This window comes from Cygnus atratus, chromosome 1 (assembly GCF_013377495.2).
Source record: "Cygnus atratus isolate AKBS03 ecotype Queensland, Australia chromosome 1, CAtr_DNAZoo_HiC_assembly, whole genome shotgun sequence".
In the NCBI taxonomy this organism is placed as follows: domain Eukaryota; kingdom Metazoa; phylum Chordata; class Aves; order Anseriformes; family Anatidae; genus Cygnus; species Cygnus atratus.
This window is the reverse complement of record NC_066362.1, coordinates 33,043,029-33,065,401: the sequence shown is the minus strand read 5'-3', so window position 1 is coordinate 33,065,401 and position 22,373 is coordinate 33,043,029. Positions and strand designations below refer to the sequence as shown.

General features: G+C 37.5%; 1 protein-coding gene across 3 annotated transcripts in view; it reads left to right on the top strand.

The window, feature by feature from the left end:
* The window catches only part of SCAF11 (SR-related CTD associated factor 11), a 45,879-nt gene that overhangs the window by 6,724 nt on the left and 16,782 nt on the right, over positions 1-22,373 (top strand). For all 3 annotated transcript variants that reach the window (XM_035543937.2, XM_035543939.2, XM_035543936.2), the window contains exons 2-7: positions 8,906-8,984; positions 9,833-9,987; positions 18,326-18,403; positions 20,053-20,147; positions 21,146-21,213; positions 21,855-21,910. In XM_035543937.2, the coding sequence (XP_035399830.1) occupies positions 8,924-8,984; positions 9,833-9,987; positions 18,326-18,403; positions 20,053-20,147; positions 21,146-21,213; positions 21,855-21,910 (513 nt within the window). In that variant the 5' untranslated portion in view covers positions 8,906-8,923. The remainder of the gene's footprint in view (positions 1-8,905; positions 8,985-9,832; positions 9,988-18,325; positions 18,404-20,052; positions 20,148-21,145; positions 21,214-21,854; positions 21,911-22,373) is intronic.

Here is a 22,373-nt window from a genome sequence, read left to right as displayed (position 1 = left end):
TAGGTCTGGAAGGGTTACTTGTGTGGAAAGCATGTTCTTGATCTCGGTGACCCACTGCCAAGTATCTGCTCTTGGGTGGAAAGCGTGAAAATATTGGTGCTTGCTTCCAAGTGGCTAGAAAAAAAAAAAAAAACGCTTTAACTGTTCTTGGAAATGGCTGAGCCATTTTTGCTGACTTTGGTATGTAATGCTATCCCTTCCAGCTGCAAAAGTATACGTGTGACTAAGGACCCTCGGCAGCAGAAGACGGGGTCGTGAGTTTATGCTGACTTGGTTTAGTTGCCTGAACCGTGTGCACCATGACAATAGTATCTAATCCCCAATTAGTTCCTGTTGTTTGCAAATCTCAATTTCACACGTCTCAGTCACGGGCTGCTTAGAAGAAACATCTAAGTGCTGAATTGTACATTTTGTGAGAGGACGTCGCGTTGTCTGTTTTCTGTTGCGTATTTCTGTGTGTGATGTTAATGGCTGCGATACCTGCGTGTTTATCAGCAGTGTATGGAGCAGCGTGATTTAGCCCTGGCACACAGGTGTGTTCTCCCTGTGGGAATAGTCGTGGCACAGTGCTTTTTCTGGGGGGTTTCTCACCATACGCATGGAACAGCACAACAGGCACTGGGCTTATTGCCTTGTATTGAAAATAACTGCTTTGGAAAGCAAAATAAGGTCCTCTTTTAATTTCTGAGAGTGTACATTTTATCTTGTATCAGTCCTCAGAAGCTTCTGTTCATCCTGGCCGCTGTATAAATGAGCTGGCTTTTGCGTGAGGTAGTGGCTCCATGATGTGTTAAACCCTGTCTTAGGGCTGTCGTGGGCCCAGCCATAAACTTCTGTACAGACTAGGCCTGGGATTTGTCTTTTGTAATTCAGGATGCTTTTGGAAAGCAGCGTTACAAGTGGCAGTCCTACTGAGCAACTACCCTGCCAAGTAGCCTTACTCCGATGCGTAGGTAAGCTATGCAGCTTTGTCCCCAGCACTTCTACATCCTCAGGAGCTGACATAGGCTTGAGTAAGGCTTGTCCCCTGTCAGAACAGAAAGGTGTTTGCTCACAGACAAGAGAAATCTCTCTAAAGAGGCGGTAAGGAGATGAGTGTGGCTTTGAAGTGCAGGTTAGATATCAGCTGTGAATATATACTTTGAATCAAATGAGACTGCACCATTACAACTCCTAAAAGTGATTTTTTTTTTCCTTGCTGATTAACAAGCTTAGCTTCGTTTAGTTCTTAGTCAGAACTAAACATGCCTAAGCGCTGGCCATCTTGGCTCTCAGTGGTCACGCCGAATGTACCGATGATGCAGAGGTGTCATTTCTCCATAGTTTATGTATGTAAATTCACGTGGTCTGAGTTAACCTCACAGATATGCAAAACGCTGGGTAACCGATTCAGATTGACTTGCAGAGGGAATCTGCCGAGACAGTGTTTCTCATTGCGGCTTGCTGGCTATGAACTCTTAATGTAAGTTCAGGACACGGCCCAAACTTCTGCCACCTATCCTAGTGGGACAAAGTATGTTACGGTTGGTGGTGCAGAAAGATGAGAAATGAAATTTGCTTTCTGTAGGTAATTAAGCATCGGTGCCAGGAAGGTAACTAGTTTGGTACCCAGCTCAAATTTGTCATGTCTCAAAGCTGCTAACTGCTGTGCAAGCTTGTTACCAGCTCTTCTTCACTTCTTTGTGAGCTTCCTCAGAAATGGGTCTCAGCCTTGTGTGGTAGAACGGTCAGGATGGATGTGTGTGAGGTAACTTTCTTCAGTGCGTTTTTGACAAAGACATTTGAAAGAGAGTGAGTATCCCTTTGTTTTAACTCTCTTAGTCAAACATGATACCTTTCCTGTCTGGTGGAAATACCAGTCTTCCTGTGGGATGTCCTGGTAGTTGTGTAGATTTTTATGGTTCTGGTGAGCAAAGCAGTAGAGACCAAAAGAGCCCTCACATGTGTATTTCCTTTTTTCGGAAGGGGTAGGGGTATAACACTTTGTGTCTTAGTGCCCCATGTTCTCCTAAGTTGCATACTTAAGACTGAGATGGCTTCTTGGGGTGGTATTTGGAGTTTTGCCAGAGACTCTGATGTTTATCAACTGATGTTTAGCACGAGACCTTTGACTTTGTCCTTTTGTTATCTCTTGTTCCTCAGTACTAATACTGCATTTCTTCTGTAGCCTACCTACCTACTTTTCTTTATTAGAATCACAGAATGTCCTGAGTTGGAAGGGACCCCCAAGGATCATCGAGTCCAACTCTTGGCTCCACACAGGACCACCCAAAAACCAGACCATGTATCTGAGAGCATTGTCCAAACACTTCAAGGAACTCCAGCAGGCTCGGTGCCATGACCACTGCCCTGGGGAGCCTGTTCCAGCATACAAGATACAAACTGATGAGAAGGAGAGGAATGCAAAGGCTGGTAGATCAGGTGGCCAGCTGCATGGCTGGGATTCTGGCATGAAGGAGTGCTTGGCCTATGCACAAGTTTCCCAGTACAGGAGATATGGGATGTTCCCTTAATATATACTTGTTGGTGACGCTCATTTTGATGCTATTTTTTTTTTTTGATGCTATTTATTGATGCTGTCAGTCTGGATGTGTGTAAATCTGTTGAGTTGGGGGTTTCTTTTAGCTTTGATAAAGCTCTTAAATAAGAATTGTTAAGTTGGCATCATGCTGTTGATGCAGGTATTTATGGCAAAATGCGAGTCTTATGATATAAATGTTGCCCTTTTTTTGAAATTGGCAGCATGCTTGGTTTAGTTCTTTGTTGTACTGAAGCTTTTTGGATAGTGACTTCTAAGTAGCCCTATAAGGTGATTACACTCTGCTACACATGTGAATAACGTATAATGAATAAAGTATTCTCCCGTTACTGTTAGGAAATGTAGAGCACTGAAAGAACTTGTAGATCAGTGTGACTTGTCAGGACTGTTGTACATAAAATAGCGGTTCTGACATTGCTTGGCTAGCTTCTTATCCTGACCAATAAACTGAAGGGGTTTAACTGCTAGGAGCTAGAATTCAGTCTGGTCTGTACCAGCACATAGCAACCTGTAAAAGCCATGGTGTGCCCTGCTGTGTTTCACCTGTGTCTTACAGGTGCTCTTCTGTTAAACTTCAGTGAAGAATACTGCCTACTCCCTTGACCTGACTTTAAAAGGTCCCTATGGCATGTCTTAAGCCAGTTTGTGTTACAAACTTATGCAGGAAGGAAATTATTACCCTGTGTGTCCACTGTGAGGTTCTAAATCTGCCTTGACACCCATGGCTCTTCTGATGGTCAGGCTGCTAGATGTGATAATCAGAGCCATTGCAGCAGTTCCTCAAGCTTCACCTTGCATTTTCATGGAGTTGGCAGATAATCTAGGTACTGGCATGTCCATGTAGGGGGGCAGTTTGACAAGAAAGTCTTAGCTATTCCAGCACCTTGCTGCTGTCAAAAGGGATAATCCTGTTCTATCTTTTCCCTCACCCATTTTTTTACTTGTAATTTCTTTGGCATATGTCTGCTACTGGTGGCACCAAGCTGTTAGATTAGATTAACTCTCTTGGGTAATTGCATCCTCAGTGGGTTTGCAAAGACTCTTTAAATCAGCAGTGTCTCCTTGGCTGAATAGCACTGATTCGTTCTAGACGCTGGATCCACATCAATAGGCTTAAACCACCAAGAAGGGTTTTTCTTCATTCTCCAAAGCTTAGCACTGGTCTCCTTCTTTCTCTGCATCTTTGTTGGTTCTATGGCATTCCATTTGGGAATGCATACAAGGTGCAAGTTGACCATACAAAGAGTAAAGATCCTCTTTAAAAGGTCTCCTTTGAGTGCACCAGTTGATTCTATTCTCGCTGGTGTTCTGGGCCACGAGATTCCTCTACGCTACAGAACAAATCCAGGATAACTGCTTCCAGATCCTCAGTGTAGTCCTCATTTATTGCAGGGCAAACAACATTACTGAGTTGCCACTTGAAACAAGTCAACCTTCCGGGCTCTTCGGACAGCTTAGAGGTTTTTACGAATAAAAAGAACTATGAGGGTTCCTGATGTACACTTGCAAATACACAGTGATTTCTTCCTTTTCTTGGAATATGTGTTGTGCTAGAATAAGTGGTACAAATAGGTAAAAAAAAAAAAAAAAAATCTTTTCAAGTGTTCAGCTTCTACTGGAAATACCATTTCCTCAGTCCATCTCTCCAATGGCACAGGGCTTTTGGCAGAAGTTCTCAATGTTCATCAGCAGTTGGACATGTCTTAATGGTCCAGTGGTCATGGTGAGCCCATTTGGAGAGCTCTAGAGGATTCTCGGTGTTCTATCATTAGTTACTAAAACTCTGGTTTTGTACACATCTTAACTGTCAAGATGTGTTTTCCTTAAAAACGTGCTTGCTGAGGGAAGAGTCTTAAACCTCCTTCCAAGGTTTGTTAAAGATCAGCAAAATGTATAGGGCAGGATAGAGCCCTACTTTTTGTTGCCCCCCCAGACTTGATGGGAGTAAAGGGTGTTACTGTAGTTTTATTAACCAAATGCATTTCTGTACGCTGAATGTATAGCTGACTGTTTCGGTTTTGAAACAGATTGTGTTTTGAGTTAGTGAAGAAATAAAAATGCAAGCAGTAGAATGCCCTACTCTTTCTAAAATAACAAAACATTTTTGTAGAAACAGAACAGTCAAAACAAATCACTCCTTTAAATTCAGATGCAACGCGTGTCTAAGTTGGAAGGTTGTATACAAACATTTCATAAGTTAAGTCCCTTAAGGAAACAAGAATAAAAAAGTATTGGACATCATTTTGCATTTGTTTATTGGAGGTTTTGTTGCATGCTCTTGATTTTTATCCCCCTTTCTAAAATGAACAAGTGTACTTCTCTGTAGACAGGTCTGTGGATTGTAACCGTATTGGAGGAAGAGTGTATTGAGTTGTTGCATTTACTGGGCATGAAGAGTGCTTGTGAAGATTTTTGTCTTGTAGTTAGTCAAAAAGCAGACACAATTTCATTTGTCAGTTGCTACACTGCTGTGCATTTTTGTCCAATGATTTTTCTGTGCCTACCTAAAATTAAGACTTTAATGTGATAGGTTTTAGTTCAATGGGACATGCTGTTGCATGACTTTGAACAGACCAAGGTTTTTCTCTGCATGCGCAGTGAACTAGTGTTGAAATACATCTGTATTTTTAGGTAGAGTTCTATGTAGTAGTCTGTGTTAACATAAAAGGTTGTCACATTTAAATTTTTGTGATATAGAAGATTTAGTGATTAAATGGCATATTGGTCTGCATCAAGGAGATGTCCAAGTATATCACGAAGCCAAGTTCTTCAGGCCGATGGTAACAAATCTATTCCCACAGTAAATGATTAACTTTAAGCACTTCTGTTGGGAAATGTCTTTGGTGTTTGCCTTTCTTGAAGACAAGAACTGGAATTTCCTGTGAATAATAACCTAGGAACTTAAATGTTTAACTCCATTAAAATAATGGGGAGAAAAGGGGGGTACTTGTGATAGTGTCCTTGTTCACTATTTTCACTTTAATATACCAGAGTATTCTTGTCTTTGTCTCAAATTAAATAAGATTTAGTGAGATTAAATAAGCTGTTTCCATTACAAAGTAATTCCATTGAAAACTGGAAAAATACCATCTTGGCTATAATGCTGTCCTATCTTTACCCATTCTTAAGAAGTATTTCTCTTTAGAGTTGTGGTTTTTTGTTTGTTTTTTTGTTGTTGTTGTTGTTGTTATGCTTTTGTTTCTGTCTTGTTAAATGACTCGCATATGTAGGTTTTGGGGTATTTTCTAATATCTCACATCAACAACTGAATAGCTGTAACTAAGTTAAAAACACGTTGGTCATAAGCGAAGGAAATTTGGTGTAAGTACTCTAGCTATTGACATTCAAATATATATCAGCCTTATTGGACATGATCGGTCATGGACATGACTGGATCTTCATGTAAGATCATACAGCTTGGTAACTGGGAGAATCTCACGCAGAAATTGATCTCAACTCTTTCACTGTCTGTCCTCAGCCAAGACTACAGATTCCTTCTGTGGCGTGCAACTGTGATGAAAAATTCTGAGAAATATTTCCAAATCTTGCTTAAATTTAAAAGAATCTAAAGGAATGTCACATCTGGGGACAAAAAAAACCCTCTATTTTCTGTACTGCCTGTTCTTTTTAAACCACTAACTTCTCTTTTACTAACTGTTTTTAATTTTATAAACAGTGGTCTTTAGTATTAACTCTTGCTACTCCACTGGCTGTGAAGCCCCTCTTAAAACACTGAGAAAATAGTCTTTCTGAAGTTCATTTGTTAAATACTGTATAGATTTTGATGAAGTTCTATACTTTTTAAATATAAACTAATATATATTAATACTACTGAACTAATTTGTATTAAATTCCTGTGTTGTGAGAAATGCACAGTGCCAAACTGGCAAAAAGTTGAGCTGTGAAATGCGTTAGTGGCACTCAGAACCTGTTTCAATGTCAGGTTTGCGGGAAGAACGATGCAACACGGCACAAACATTTGCAGTCGCTGCACATCTCAGATTTACTGATATTTTGTCAAAATCTTAGGATGAGTTTTGCTAATTACTGTCACTGTGCAAGAATTTCTGGGATGTCTTTGTGTCTAAAAAGAGTACAATAAAGGAAAGGTTACTCTTTCTGGGGAAAAAAAATCTAAAGAGTTTCTGTAGGTTCCATTTCTGCGAGCTGCCTTAGTTATCTCAAGACCTCCATTATAATAAGCATGAACTCTACTGCTACTCCTTAAGTTACAATTCGGTATCCAAAATCTGTCTGTCTTTTTTTTTTTCTGCGGGTGCTTGCACAATGTGGAATTCTCTTGTCTGCGTGATGCATCCTAAGGCTCTTAGGAATGAGGACTTTTTGTGGATTTTTCTGCTTCTGTGAAAGCATTGCTGAGGTTTTGTTAACACGTACTACATACAAAAGGAATGTCTCTGTTTAAACATAAAACATGTATACTGCACGCCGTCACCTGATTTAAACTTTTTGGAACCAAAGCCACTTAAAAGTCCCGTTGCAAATCAGAGGGAAAACAAAAGGCCTTGATCTCTTATTTTAAGTTCAGATATGTTTTTTCTGTGGTCTTATCTGTCCTAATTTGATGCGGATTTGTGGATTTCACTTGTTCAAGATGTGAAGCTTTACTGTAGCAGTTTGGCTTTTGTTGAGTTTCATCCTTGCCTAGCCTGCGAAGGTTATTTATTGGTGGCTTTGTCAATGGTGGCTGTGTTAACAGAGCTTGTCTGCAACTTAGTGGCATTGACTGTAGCACAGCCTCTATTAATATTAGTGTTGGTAGCTGCTCTAGGTTACCAAAAGGCGGAATTTCCTTCCACCTGGGGTCTTTCCTTCCTTCCCCCAGCTGACTCAATGTATGAGGGTGGTGTGTGTGTGTGTGTGTTTGAAAAGCAGCTTCTAATGGGAACACTGATGTCCTTTAGAATTCTAATACAGATTTCTACTTAGTTTCACAGTTTTTTGACCACTTCTTTAATGAACTGTGTTTGGGGCACAGCTCAGAGCCCTGCTTTCTTGGGTGCCTACAAAAGCGAGGAGTGTGTTGTGTGATGGGTATCTGCAGGAGTGTTTCTTTTCCCAGTAAGAAGCAGTGATCATTGAAACACTTCCTACTGCCAAGATCAAGCAATAAAGATTTGATCCGAAGAAAAGTTTTAGGAGGCAAATTCTGCCTCTCCCACCCTCCTGGATATCTAGGTAGTAAAGAAAAAACAGTGTAGTTTTCAAGTGAAATAAAGGAAGTTTAGCTGACAAGCATGATCGTGGTGTTCTGGGCTCTTGTTACTTTTTCTAGTAAAGCCATTAAAGAGTAAGGGCTTGAAATCTCAGTCAGCTTGGTTCAGGTCTGAATACTTACGTAGTAAATCTTAGTCATTTCTCAGTCATTCAATCCCTTGTGAAGCTTTAATTGGTTCTTTCAAATAGTAATAGTTTAAAAAGTTTATAGAGTTCAGAACAAAAGTGCTGGTTTCTCTAGGGCTGTTGGGTTGGTGGTTTAGGTGTTCATGGGATCTCTGGTGTGACCACAGCAGGTTGAATTGCAAGAGATTCAGACCTAGGTGTGGATGCTTTTCCAAGCGTATTTCATTCTGCATGTTGTGGGTGAGCCATCCAAAGAACATATTCTTGCTGTTTATTATGCGATACGAAGTTCTTTGGACCTGTATGGTGTTGATCCCAAGGACATGCTCTCTTTTTGCTATTCCTATTCCATACAACTCCTTTGGATAACACTTAAAAGGTGCATCCTCTCTGTTGCTCATACTTCACTAAAATGCACGGGTGAAGTGCTCTCTTGCTTGATATTGCAAGATCCTTCCCCTTTATTCTCTCCTGGGTGTTAATAGTTCTAACTGTATGGCAAAAGCAAGAAGCAAGCAAATGTAAGCTGCTTTCACTTTTTGCTTTTCACTACCACTGGGATGCTAGGAGTGGAAAGCAACTAGCTCTTCTGGTTCTTGTGTGTTTAATTTTGTTGTTTCAACCATTTGTGAAGAGCAATTTACAAGAGGTTAGTTACTGCAGTGTTAAATGGGGTGGTTTGCATAGAAACTTAGCAATGCATTTAACTTTTAAAAGTTAAAGCACCATTGGTGGTCTTAAAACACTGCAAAAACTTTGCATTTGTTGAACAAAGACAATTTTTGAGTTGGAAGTATCGGTTCATTCAGCATTAATGATACCCATAAATTGCAAACAGACTGTAAAAGATCTGTATCTGACTCCTAACGTCATGTGTTTCTACTCTACAAAGGTATAATGAAATGGAGAGCACTGGAGAGCACTCATTAAGTCCATAGTGGTCAGTTTTATCTTCAAGTTGCAATATAAATGAACTGTGTAAACTATTTCTATGTTTTCCAGACTACATTTTGTAAGAAGATGAGGAACAGAAAGCAGTGTACTCAAGACACAGAGGGTCAGAAGCATGAAGGCATGGAAGGTAAAGTCTGTGTGTGAAAAAGTTCAAGTGTATTATTCAGGTTCGAGCTGTGAAAGGTCAGATTTTACATTTGTTCTCTCAATTAGTATGCTGCTTGTTTTGAAAGAAGTTGTGTAAACATAACTGCTATCTCATCATAATATTTTTTTGTTCTGTGGAGTCCCTGTATCCTTTCCCATGAATTCTGTTTTTCACTTGTTGACTTCTACTAGCAGAACAAAAATGGAAATGGCAATTGCTATTCAGAAAAATAATTAAAGTAAAATTCATTGAAGGAAAGCTCGTCTCCTTTTGTTTAAATTGGGATCTGTTTTCATTATGCAAAAATACTCCCAATTTTGTTAAATGTACTTGATTAGGTAAATATTTGAGGATGGTCAGATTAAAATAGTTCAGAGACTGGAAACTAGAATAAAGGTAGACTATGTATATATAAAGATAATGAGTATAGGATATGCTGGGCTAAGTATTGTGTGGAGAGAGTGGACTTAACATGATTTCAGAAGAGCAATGAGTAAATGACTCCATGGGCAGTAGGAAATACTGTGTGATGCTTTCCATATTTAACACTAGAGCTAATAGACATCAATAGCACTAGAGCTAGATTTACTTTAACAGCAAATCGTGAGACAGTGTTCTATGGAACATGTTGCACAGTACTTTTCACCTGAAGTATATGCTTGGAACTACTCCTCTGGCCAGCATGTTGACTGTATTAGACCCAAAAACTTGATTAATCTGCTTCCAACTACACAAAAATGTGTTTTATTGCCTTATTATTCAAATCTACAAGGACTTTGTTTCAAAAAACTGACAAAAATTCTAAGTGTCAACGTTCATAATACCAGGTGAAGAAAAGGAAGAAAGCTGTTCCTGTTTTACTTTATTATCTGACGGTAGCACATGCCCCATCTGTCTGAACGGCCTTCTAGAACAAGAGATCGGTGTTCCTGAGAGCTGCAGTCATACCTTCTGCATGACTTGTATTCTTAAATGGGCTGAGGTAAGACTGAGAACCAAAGCGTGTCTTTCTTTTATTAAGCATAAGAAAATAGGTTACACATTCTGACTTGATATAAGCTGGTCATTGAAGCACTTTTATACGTAGATCATGCGAAACCTTCTCCTTAGTGTAACGAAGTACTTTGTGTTTTCTTTCACTAACCATCCTGCCTTTTTAATGGTTACTAGAGTTTAGGGATCAGTAAAAAATGGTGATGGCAGTTCAGAAGATCAGACAGCATTATGTACGTCATAATACTACTGCAGTATCATTAACTTAATCTTACTTATCTTCTGTGCTGTTTCTCACCTGTGAACTCTAAGGACTGAGACCAATTGGTTTTCATGTTAGGTTACAAAGCAAGTCTGATAAAACCTTAGGTTTTTTAATTATAGTTATTGGCATGTATCCCATAATAGCCATACCTTTGTAGGTAGTGCTAGAACCTTAAAAGAAAATGACTTGTTGAACTAATTATTATTTATTGTTCTGTTTAATCCCCTTTTCTTCACATGTCCTGTAGTCATTGCATTGAGTCTAAGATCTTTAACTTTCCTGTAGCAGTTTCAATTGTCAATATAAAACACCAAATTAGAATTACCTTATGCTATATTGTGGTGGGGGACACAACACTTGCTCTAATGTGGTGCAACTTGTGACTTGTGAGGTTTTTGTCCTGCTTCTGTGCACTTGAACAGGTTATTTATTATAGAATCAATAGGAGAGATTGCTACGTGGTTTCTTTATGATAAGTTTCTTTTGAAGTTATTTTGGTTTCAGTATTTCCTTGAGAAGGTTGTTATCACTTGTGTGCGCGTATGTACATACACAATACACTTACGTATTTCTTTGCTTGTTTTAACCTTAATTTTTGTGTTCTTTTATTACTGAAGATAGGTAGTAAGACACATCATTTCTCTGAAGCCCACATGAAATCTTCAGAAAGTGTTAAAGGTTATCAGATGAAACTTAATTTATATTTACAAAACAGATAATAAACTAAGTCTCTCTCCTATTGCCAGATTTTCTGTTCTGCAAATGATTATGATGCTTTTATTTAGCAGTGAATGACAAATTCTCATCCACAACTCTATCCTGCCTTCCTTAGCTGATTGTTGTTATGGCAGATGAAAGGCAATAAACAGTAATGTGCACAGGGAAGTAAAGCAGTACAGTAGACTGAAGGCTTGCTGCTGGATTTTAAACTTGTTCATATTGTCTAACGGATGCTTTTAAGCCCAAAGAGGAAAGGAAAACTTTTTCATATCATTCACTTACAAACTCTTTAAATTTTTTGTCATGTCAAATTTATTTTGGCATGAAACGCTGTACGAATAGAATAAAATAAATTCTGCGCTTAAGAGTTTACAAGTGAACTAAATGTGATGCCATAAAAATAGTGGGGGGTTGCTTTTAAAGCTACTTAAGCTTATACTGCTTCTTTCTATTAGTGACATCTGATGGGTAAAACCACCCATCTTTCCTCCTCTGAGGATGCTCTATGGCAGGACCTGTTCAGTGCATGAAACTATTGCCTAATCTCATAGTTTTTTTATTGTTTTGAAAGCTAAGTTGTTAAGAGGTTTCAGCTCTGAGAAACAGATGAGGTTTTACAGCTTGGACTGACAGAAACATTACAAGCATGAGACTATATGAAGCACACTAGTGCCATGTATTTTTTGTGTCCACTGTATTTAGTAAGTAAATGTTTTTGTTCAAGTATTCTTTCTTGGGTATTAATAAATTGGTTTTAAAAACACTTTTCCTGTTTTTCTAAGTGTTGGAGTATAATAGAACTGAGCATAAGACTCTAGATGTTTTATTTTTAAAGATTTTGCTGAACGTTTACATTCTGTGATGAGCTGTGTTGCATAACTACAGTCGTGCTTCATATACTCAAAGGCTTTGCCAGCAATCTGTGTTCAAGTTGGGTGTTTCTTCTATCCTGTGTTGCATCCAGGATTCAAAACGCAACAGGATCTACCATTTATCTAAATTGCTATTTTTAACTTGTGCAAAACCACTGTTTTTCTGAGAGTTTATGGCTCTTACGTGTAACTGTGTATGTCCTAATTAAAACCTGGGCAGTTTAGGTAGATGGTAAATGTGTTTGCCATTTTGTTCCATTTTCTAGCAATGGAAGACTTCCAATATTACTATTACAGGGAGATGTCCTGTACCCACTGTTTTTTTTATGCAACCAGCAGCAATAGCACTCTGAAGATCTTCTTTTGTAAAAAGATATATATATGTTGCTTTTAAGTGAGTGTCTGCTGATTGACTCAGTGAAGGGGTAAAAATAGATAGGGAGTTTGCCATGACACATTAGATACGTTAGGTCCCAATGACTTCATCTGAACATTTAGTTTCAGAATTCAGTAGCATTACAGTTGTTAGTGCCATATTTTCTTTCCTTTTGAGAAAAGGTACCCACTTTCTAAAGAAGAAATGAAAGGAAGATTAGAATCCCCACTAAGAGAAGCTAGTCTTCAAATGAACTGTATTTTAAAATGTTGCCTGAACTGTTCTGTCCTCCACAGCTATGTTTATTGTAGTTAATTGTGGCATCTGAGAGTATTGCTGTGCAGTAGGTTTCTGTTGCCTATGCTATTAAACTCTCCTGTGCTATTAGACTGTCATCTTGTGTGCCCTTGGCCATGCTAACCTGTGCTCTCCCAAGAACTCCTGGGCAGGTGAAAGGACAGGGAATGGTTTCAGTGGGATCAGCATGAACGGGATTCATCCTGTGCTAGCTGTCATCCACCTCTGTAAGCCGACATTGTGTAACTTCATAATGTAGACTTTCAAGCTTGAGACTTTGTATTTCAGGAAGGGATGTTAGAAGATCATGAACAGTGACAAACGCTTATGTCTAAATCTGGAGCTAAGGCTATTGGGCACAGCCTTCAGTGAGAGTGCTGAAGGGAAGCGGAAGGGCTACCTTCGATATAAAGAACACGTGCATAATAACATTGCTGCGTGGGCAGAATAAAGAGGGAGCTTTGGCCATTGCTCGGTGTAAAAACTGCTCTGGAGTCTTCGAACATCTTCGGTACTGTAGTGTTGTATCAAGGGAAGTAGTTACATGTGTTTCTCATGTAACAGGTCAAAACTATAAATGGTAAGCTTGTATTTCATGTTTGAACTGGGAAGCACACCTGTTCTAGTTTGTTATGAGCAGGTCTGAAAGCATTTAAGTAAAGCTTAAGAGGTTGACATTTTTATGAGAAGCAGATACGAAGAGTAGCCTAAAAAACCTCAGCTAAGACGACTGCTCCAGCAGCAAACATCTTGTGTGCACACATTAGAAGAAAACTACTATTTTGTCGTCAAATATGACAATCTTATGTTAGAGGAGATAAAACATTTATTCTTCCCTACTGCAAGCATTTTAACTTCTTAACTTCCCTTCTGTTTTTGAGTGCCAATAAATACACCAGAGAACGGTCTTTGTTCTTCTAGTAATTCTTCTTATGAACCATCACAAGAGGAAAAGAGTGCTGAAGAAAAGATTGAGCACACCGTCTGTTTCATCAACATCTCTTGCGCAATAATTTTGATGTTAATGACCCTTCCCTGCTAAACACGTCTCTCTTAATCTTTGTACCTGATCTCCCTCATTCATTTTTCCTCATCTGGAGGATTTGAAAGGGGAGTATGTTTCACTGTAAATTCTCCAAAGCACTGAGGCACATTCAGGCAGGCCCTGTGCAGTACCGGTGACTGACTTAATAAAACAAAGCAACTGACACAAAGAGCTGCCTTGCCTTACATTTCTAGTAGGTGTTCTGATCTTACAGCAGTCATTACCTTTGTGTTAGAGTAGGGTTTGGATCATTGACTGTGTAGAATATACTGCATATGTGTATTTTTTCTGTGGGTATAGAGTTCTGTATGGTAACTGGAATTCTTAATTTGTATTCTTCTTTCTGATCTGCTTTTCTTTTGTCCTAAAGGATAGAGGAAGGAAGTAGCTTATGTTGCAACAAGTTCCACAGTGATCTGCTGCAATACAAAGCACTGCAGGCTAAATTAGGGCTACATTCATGAGCCAAATATGCAGGGTGCTCAAAGAAACCCTAAACTTAAAAAATAAAATACAACAAAAAAATCTTCTTGGTCAAGGTAATGCATACATAGGCAATGCATCTGAGAACTGCTGCACAGGAAAACTGATCTAATCAAAGTCTTTTAGAAAACCTAGACATTAGATACATTTTTTTTCAAACGACATGTTCTGTGATATACAGTTTTTCTTGCCATATTTATCAAATGAAGTGCATTCATGCAACAGTTTACAAATCTGTTAGGGAGTAGATCTCAGTGTGAATGTTTTTGAGCTTGGTCCAAGTCTTGGGTCCAAGTTTTCCCAATAAGATGGTATCAAGAGAAGTACAGTGACACATACAGTAGCTTCCTGAGCATATTTCACAAATCCTTACAGGTAATAAATTCTTCCATCCTCTCCTAATGACAGACACTATTCCAATAGAACGTGTCAATGCTTTATGAGATATAGAAGCAACAGAAGGTTATTTTGGATAAGAAGTGAAAGCTACCTAACCTGAATGTTGTAGGTAGAGAGGAAACAGTTGTTCAAATTGTAACTAATTAGTTTGTTGATTACATATTGAGACTAAAATCTGTTCTTATGTGCTCTGTATCTTTTATTATCCAGCTATATTTCTAGAAAAATAACTTAGCTTCTCTTGTCAGAAATAGCTTTCCTAAAGCACAACTACAAAAACTTTGTGCTTATCTCGTGGGTTTGTTATGTTTATTTTACTTTAAATAGACCTAAAAATAGCGATCCTGTGTCTTTACCCTTTAAGATAGGTGGTATTGAGAAGAAAAGAAACACCTCAAATATCAGCCGCAAAGTTCTAGTGATTTTGATCACTGTATTAAATGATCAGATGTTCTGATTTTTTGTTCTGATTTTTAGATAGCTATGTTAAATGAAGATATTGTATAGAGCTGTAACTCTTCTAAGATTGTGACACATGCATGCCTTGTTATGCACAATAAAAGCAATAGCTGCTGTGTGGACTCATCAATGGCTTTTTTCTTGTTTTAAATAACTTTGTTCCCAAAAGGACAGTGTGCATTCAGTACTGCTTACAATGTTTTCTGGATAGAAGCTTTGGCAGAGAGAACCTGTTAATTTGCCTTGAATGAAAGAAGACTTGACACCCTTCTTTGGTTACTGAACCATCTCCTCAAAAACGATGAAAGAGATGAGTAGAAGGCCGCCACACTTCATGTGTCTTTATTGCAAAACTGTACACAGCTTTTTTTACTCCCACTCCTTCCAAATTCAGTCTCCCTGTTGGGAAAAGAGGCAGGGGAATTTTCTTCCATTTCTACTTTAAAGCTTTTGTATGTTTAGATGAAATATAATACAGACAAAGTAACCTCTAGCTGCCCTCAAGGGTGCCCAGCAATTGTACTGTGGCAGAGGGCATGGGCAGGGATGCGCGTGAGACTGTCCTGTCTTTACTGGAATTTCTCCAGAGATTTGTTACAAACCATGAGATAATGCTAGAGCTATGAAAAGTAACTTAGGAGTAGAAATGTCACCTGGTCTTAATAGTAGAAACATACCCGAACCTAGCTGTAGCTTTTGATTCTTCTACATTGTTTTCCCCTATTTCTGCTATGTATAACTGTATGTAATTGTTAAATGCTTTTCCAGATGAACTGGACATGTTAATGTGAATATTTTCCTAATGCAGTAGAACACTTGTCTCTTGAAATGATCCTAGTAACCCTTAGTGTTCTATATGTCATTGCTATGAATAAACACATACTGGATTTAAATTTGGGAGCATAATATTCATGTGTAAATTTAATGTAGAAACAGATTGTCTTGGAAAAGCTTAGCTTTCAGTTAAGCTAAATCCTGAAATGGGAGTGAGAATTACTAGGTAAATTATGCTTCCTCCTCTTTGACAGTTTGATGTATCTGCAAATCAAAGCGCTTACCTGGAAGTTTGCAGCTGGTGCAACAGTTACAGTGCATTTCATAGCATCAAATATGGCGGTTGAACGACACCTTGCTACGTTGCTGTAGGGTAGCTGTGTGTTGACTGTAGGACAACAGCTGTCTAAGTAATCTGAGCCTCTAGGGAACTGGCTTAATTGCCCAACAGGCTTATTTTAACACAGGCCATGATGCTTCAGGGGACAAACAAAAATCCTCCACTGGGGCTAAGCTTTTAGTTGAGGTAAAATACTAGAGCTTCAAAAGGAGGGGTATTGCCTCTGCCTTTACTGTTCAACAACTTATTCGTGCAAGTACCGCTGTTTTTGTTTGGTTTATAAATCAGTACAGCTCTGCTCTGTTTCTTGTTCCTGAAGCTTCTGATTTCAATTGAAGTAATGCTCAAGGTTTGGGACTGAGTGGATGAATGAGAAGGCTGGGCACTCTTTGAAATTGAGAAAGGAACAGAATCAACTGGAAAACAAAAAGTCCCAATGAAAAGACAAGAATTAAGTTCATCATTGAATTTTAGGGCAGTGTTCACATAAAAGTTTCTCTCAGCTTTTCATGCAATTCTAATGCTACATCCTGCTTGAATAAATTAAAAAAAAAATAATCTAATTCCCTGACAGCTGTCTTAAGGGCAGAAATAATGCACTTCACCCACTGTACAAGAACCAGTATATGGATTAGTTAGAAGCTGGTTGTCAGGTTTTGGTGTTATGTTTTTGTGTTGTGTTTGTTTTTTTTTTCTTTTTAAAAAGACTTCTAAACTGAACCACTGAAGTGAAGGTGGTGGTGGGGGGAGGACCAACAGAAATATATGGAATTAAAATGAATAAGTGATTGTATAGCAGCAAAAACTAGCATCTAGTTTCCTATGCATTTCTCTGAAACTTGATTCCATCATCCTGCTGGATAGAACTTCAGTCGAAGCTTCCTTTTTCTGTTATTAACGTTTTATTTTTCTGTTTGTTTATGTATTCTGATGTAGCGCAGCTTAAATGAGTGGGCATTTGGGTGGCTAGATATTTAAAAAGAGGGGGGGAAAAGTAAATCTGTATTTCCATCAAACTGTAGGGTAAGATGACCTTCAATTCTGTTCTATTACAAAGTGCTTTGTAAAACTTCCACTGTCTTAAACGTGGGAGGCTATTCGCTCTGCTGACTGCAAAGAAGAGAGGTGTATATATTCAAATAGATGTGTCAGAGAAGGGAAGGTGTTAGCATGTTGGCTGTTGATCTGCGCAGTTCTGCAATGTTAAAGGAAGGGGGTGGGAGGGAACTCTGGGTTTAGCTTGGGTTCTTTCTGCTCCTTTGCCTCCCTTCTTGCGGGTTTTTGGGTGGTTGGTTGGTTGGTGAGTTGTTTGTTGTGTGTGTTTTTGGTATTATGTTGCTGCCAATGCTATTACTTGTTAATAATAGAATGTCAGTTTACACTTCTGTTTGTTAGACTTGAGGGAAAAGCTGGTAAGCAGAAAAATGTAAATATTTGTTGAAGCTGCATACAGCAAAAATTCCAGAATGTTTTCTGGCAACGCACAACAGACGAGCAGTGCATTGGGATTTTTGGCTGTATTTGGAAACTGGCTGTGTTGGTGTTTTTGGGTTGATACTGGAAGAGCTGCAGTGTAGTGGAAGTCAAAGGCTAAATATGAAAAGACTTTTCTTTTACCTGCTAGCAGGTAGCAGAGAACTGTGAAAACAATACATTGGTGGTGGAGACAAAGAAAGATTGAGAAGTTGGAGCAGGGATTAAAGCAGTACTGACTTGTAGGGAGTCCCTTGTTTGATTTCTGTCAAAAAAGACACTGGTGAATTTAAAAGGTTAGTAGCTGAGATGCTGAGATGTGCCAGTGAGTTCCACCACAGTTGTCAGAACTCTGAAATGGAGAAGTGAAACTGCTCTGTATGGCATCTGACCCCACCTATGCCAAGTAACTGTTTTTTTAATACTGTGTGCTAGTGTTTTGTCTGATGTTAAGAAATAAATAAGACATTTGTGTATTGGTATAAAACCAGCGCTACTTAACAGGGATTAAAAAAAAATACAAGCCTTCATGTAAAAGCCTTCATGTAAAGTATTTCACGTAAACTTCATATTAAATGAATTTTTAAAATGCAATTCTCAATTACATTCTTGTTTCCTTTTGAGTTTTCCCATGAGGAGAAATCTACTTATAGGAAACAAAATACTAGGTTGTATGCATAGTTTGTGCAAATATGTTCTTAACGTGAACAAGTTGTAAACTTCTGTATTTCTGTAAGCTACTATAATATTGAATGAAAGTACAGAAAAAATGACATTTTTCACAGTTTACTATAAATTTTGTAATAGGAAAAATCATTTTTCAGACACAGGCTTCATGTCCTATTGATCGCAGACCATTTCAAGCAGTATGTAGGCTTAATGCGTTAGAAGATCAGATAAAGGTAAGTTTTAGACTTATTTTCTTGAATAGCACATAAGATATGCTGCAAGATTTTATTCATATGTCTGTGTTTAATAAGGTTTCCTAATAAAATAATTGTAGCTTTAACTTTTGTATTATATATTTGAAGCTAGGAATTATTCTTGTTTTTTCAAACAAAATATATGCAATGTTGTGTAAAAGTTACAGTATAATAATAATAGTAACAAGAAGTAATAGTGATACAGGAATAATGTTGGTATTAGTCCTATATAGTATCTTTGAGCATCCCTGATATATCCAGGAATAGAAGTTTAGTAATTGGTCTCAAAGTATTTTTTTTAACTAGGCTTTTTATGTAATTGGTATATTGATTACCATGCAATCTTGTATGTTCATAGTCTTCAATTCATAGAAGAAAAACTAGATAAAGCAAGAGGAAACAATTAATGCTAAGCCTTGGTGAATGTAAATTTCTGAATCTGTTCACCTTTCTGTTCTTCTGAATAACACTGCTGGTTGCACATAGATGATCTTGAATAGATGCAATAGATGATCGTGAAAATATGTATTGAAAAACACTAATATTTCTGTGCTCAGCTCTGAGACTCTGTGGCAAAGTTGTGGTTATAAGTAATTCCTAAGCTGCTGGCTTTGAATTTTGCTGTGTTTAGCAAACGGGCTCCCTCTAGCCATTTCTTGTTCTTCCAGAACAAGAAGCCTCAGGTAGTCAGCTGCAAAGCGACCAGACTGGCAGCCACAGATATTTCCTTCTCAGGGAAAACCAAAAATAGTATTTTCTGCTCTAAAGAATCACAGAAGCAGTAGAAACCAGATAAACTCAAGTTTTAATTTGGAAGAGTTTCAAGGCCATATCAAAACTTAGTCTGAACGGTTCTTTGTTTACAGAAGTACACTATAAAAAGTAGACAAAGAACAAGGGTCCTGATCTCAAAAGGGGCTGTAGGGATAGAGAAACATTGGCACAGTGGTCAGTGTTAGCAGGGGTAATATCAGCACATAGGCAGCTTATCCACTGTGATATTAATAATTAGAATGCTAATAGCTTCAGAAATTACATATAAAGTCAACATTGCAGAATAAGGAAATATAAAAATATCTAATGAAAGTGTAATCACTAAAGTGACTTCATAGTATGTAATAAAGATTGTGTTATGTTCCTAGAATTTTGAAAATTGGAGGGGGAATGTTGTATGAAATCCGTAACTTACATTACTTTAGAGGAGAATTGGATTTTTTTTTAATGATTAGGAAGCATTCGAAATTGAATGTAAGTTCAGCATTTTCCAAAGCTGACCTTTAGGTATTCAGGTCAACCAACTTAGTTTAAATTTTTTCCGTTACCAAACTATCAAAGAAAATGCAAGCTTTGAGGTACTTGCCATGGCAGGCTGAATGGTCAGGGAATTTTGGAGTTGTGGAATTACTGTGCATTTCTGGCACAGTCAATATACATATCAAGGTGTGTTTTGTTTTTGTTTTGTTTCTTTTTGAAATCTGTGAATTGAGAAATTAAGGAATCTATGATTTGAGAGTTTCAAGTCCTTCTGCTTGAACTTATTTTTCTGTAGACCTTAAAAGACTTTGAATGTATTCAAAGCCCATGTTTATTGAGATTCTAGACTGGATCAACTTTATTTTTCAATTCAGGTTCAGGTAAAACAACAGCAAAGGAAGAAGGAAGAGGAAAACTGTGCCTGCAATAAGGAAAAATATAGCCATACAAAGATGAGAAGTTTCCTGAGGTTGGTAGCGCACTTAATGTAAAACATTCTAATTTGGAATATCCAGAATATAAGTTGAAATCTTATAAAATTTATAGCCTGGAATTTTTTAATAAAGTTTACTGATCTATTTCCAACAAATATTCTGGCAAGCAATAAGTAAGGAGCAACGTATTTCTTGCATTCAGACCTGGAAGTAGCATTTTTATCAAGCACATCTGACAAATTTCTTACTAATTTTAATTAATATGTTTGTGGCTAGGACATGGTTTAATAATACCAATCTTCAATTATCTGAAGGGACAACCGCTTTTTTTCTTGTGTGTTACAATAAATAGTGGTGGTGTTCCAAGTTTTAGTATAAAACAGCTGTAGTCAACTACAGCTTTCAGCCTAGTGAGTCTGAGATGGAAGTATGGAAATGCCATTCATGTTTTGAAAAATTTTGTCACATTTGTATTGTATAAAATAAAGTTTGGGATTACACAGATAAATTTCACTAAATAGTGATAACCTTAAGCCAGCATTTAATTGAGTATATGATGTATGCAGTGTCCTTGAGGTTAAATTTGAAGCACACTTCACTACAGAAAAGGTAACTTGGAAGTAAATTACCATTTTTTGGCTATTATTAGAAAATAAATAAGATTGATCTTTGCAACTCTCTGAATCACCTTTGACTTCAATATTCTTTTAATATTTATGTAAGCAGTTTGTGACACCTGTCACAAGTTGCCATGAAAGAAAGCAAAATTAAGCATTCAGATTTAATACAGGAAATTAACTTCTGTTGTGTACGTGGATTCTTCTCATCCTCAAGCTTTTCGAGGCATTTAAGTCATGGAAGATGATATACTGGATACAAGTTCAGGTTTTAATAGCAGTCAGAATGTTGGTTTACGAGCGTAAAATAAAAATTCCTTGAAACAGGAACTGTTTTTGTTTGGGTGTATATACTCATAATTTAGGTATGCCCATAAATGTTGCTGCTTTTGTAATATCTTTTGTTAATCTCACAGAAGAGCTCTATGTCCAAACAGAGGGCCTTTTACAGCAAAATTGAGCAAAGTTGTGAAGAAAAAATACAGTAAGTCGTTATTTTTTCTCTATTTGCTGGAAAAGCTGCTTTTTATTATGGAACTCTAGAAGTACTTTTCTTGATGGGGTAATTTTTTGTATTATTATTGTTTACATTTGCACTTCTAAACCAAATGCCAAGGAACAGAAGCTTGGAGAGTAAGAGAAGAAAGCTGCAATATCTGGCATTACTATACTCATTTTTCTGGCAAGACTACCTCTTCAACTTCAGTCACAAGTGAATTGGATTTGGTTTCAGCATGAATCATTTTCTGTGACAGATAGTTAATGCACAACTAACGATAAGCAAAGAAACAGAAGATTTTGCTGAGGGTTCAGGAACAAGAAGCACTTGGCAGTATTTTGGGGGTAACATTTTGAGAGGGGTGGTTGATGGGTATTGTGTTCTGAGTGTGTTCGTAACGCCTGAAGTTAAGCAAGTATCTGAAGAGGTAAAAACTGGTCGATGTTATAAAAAGCTATTGTGAAGGTATGTACATTTTAATTTTACTGAATTTATGTGTAAACACATTGTAAATAAACTTCAGATACATTTTCATTACCATCTCATTTCATTAATGATTTTGACAAACAATTAAGAACTAATATATTTAAGTTAAGATCAAAAGTTTTGCTTCTTATTTCTCACAGGTAATATTTTGTATGACAAACGAAACAGGAAAGCTTTGTCTGTGAAGATAAACAAGGTTGGTTCTGATGATGAGACATTTGTAAACATTTTTTTCATAAAAGCATTTTTTTAACTACCTTTCTGCTTATTTTTAGTTAACTTTTTCTATTCGTTAATTCTAGTATGATCCAAACCTTTTTAGTTTGTCTTGTTTTGTCTTGAAGGAAGCTCTTAGAACATAGTGCTAGGTTATATGAGGTTCTCTCCCAGATATTTTTGTAGTGGTATGTATTTTCATTTAAATTACATTGTTACAAGACTCTGTAACCTCTTTTCATCTTTCTTCATCAAATGAAGGTGGGATCAGCTGCAAGCTCTTAACCTAAGTATCATTATATGAAGGATATGAAAGTTTTCATTATTTTTATGAAAATGCTTAGGTGTAATTAACTAAGTAATTTGGTTAATATTATTTGTCCAATAAGCCATGGACATTCTAGTTTGCACCAAGGTGGCTTTTAACGGGAGATTACTTTAGG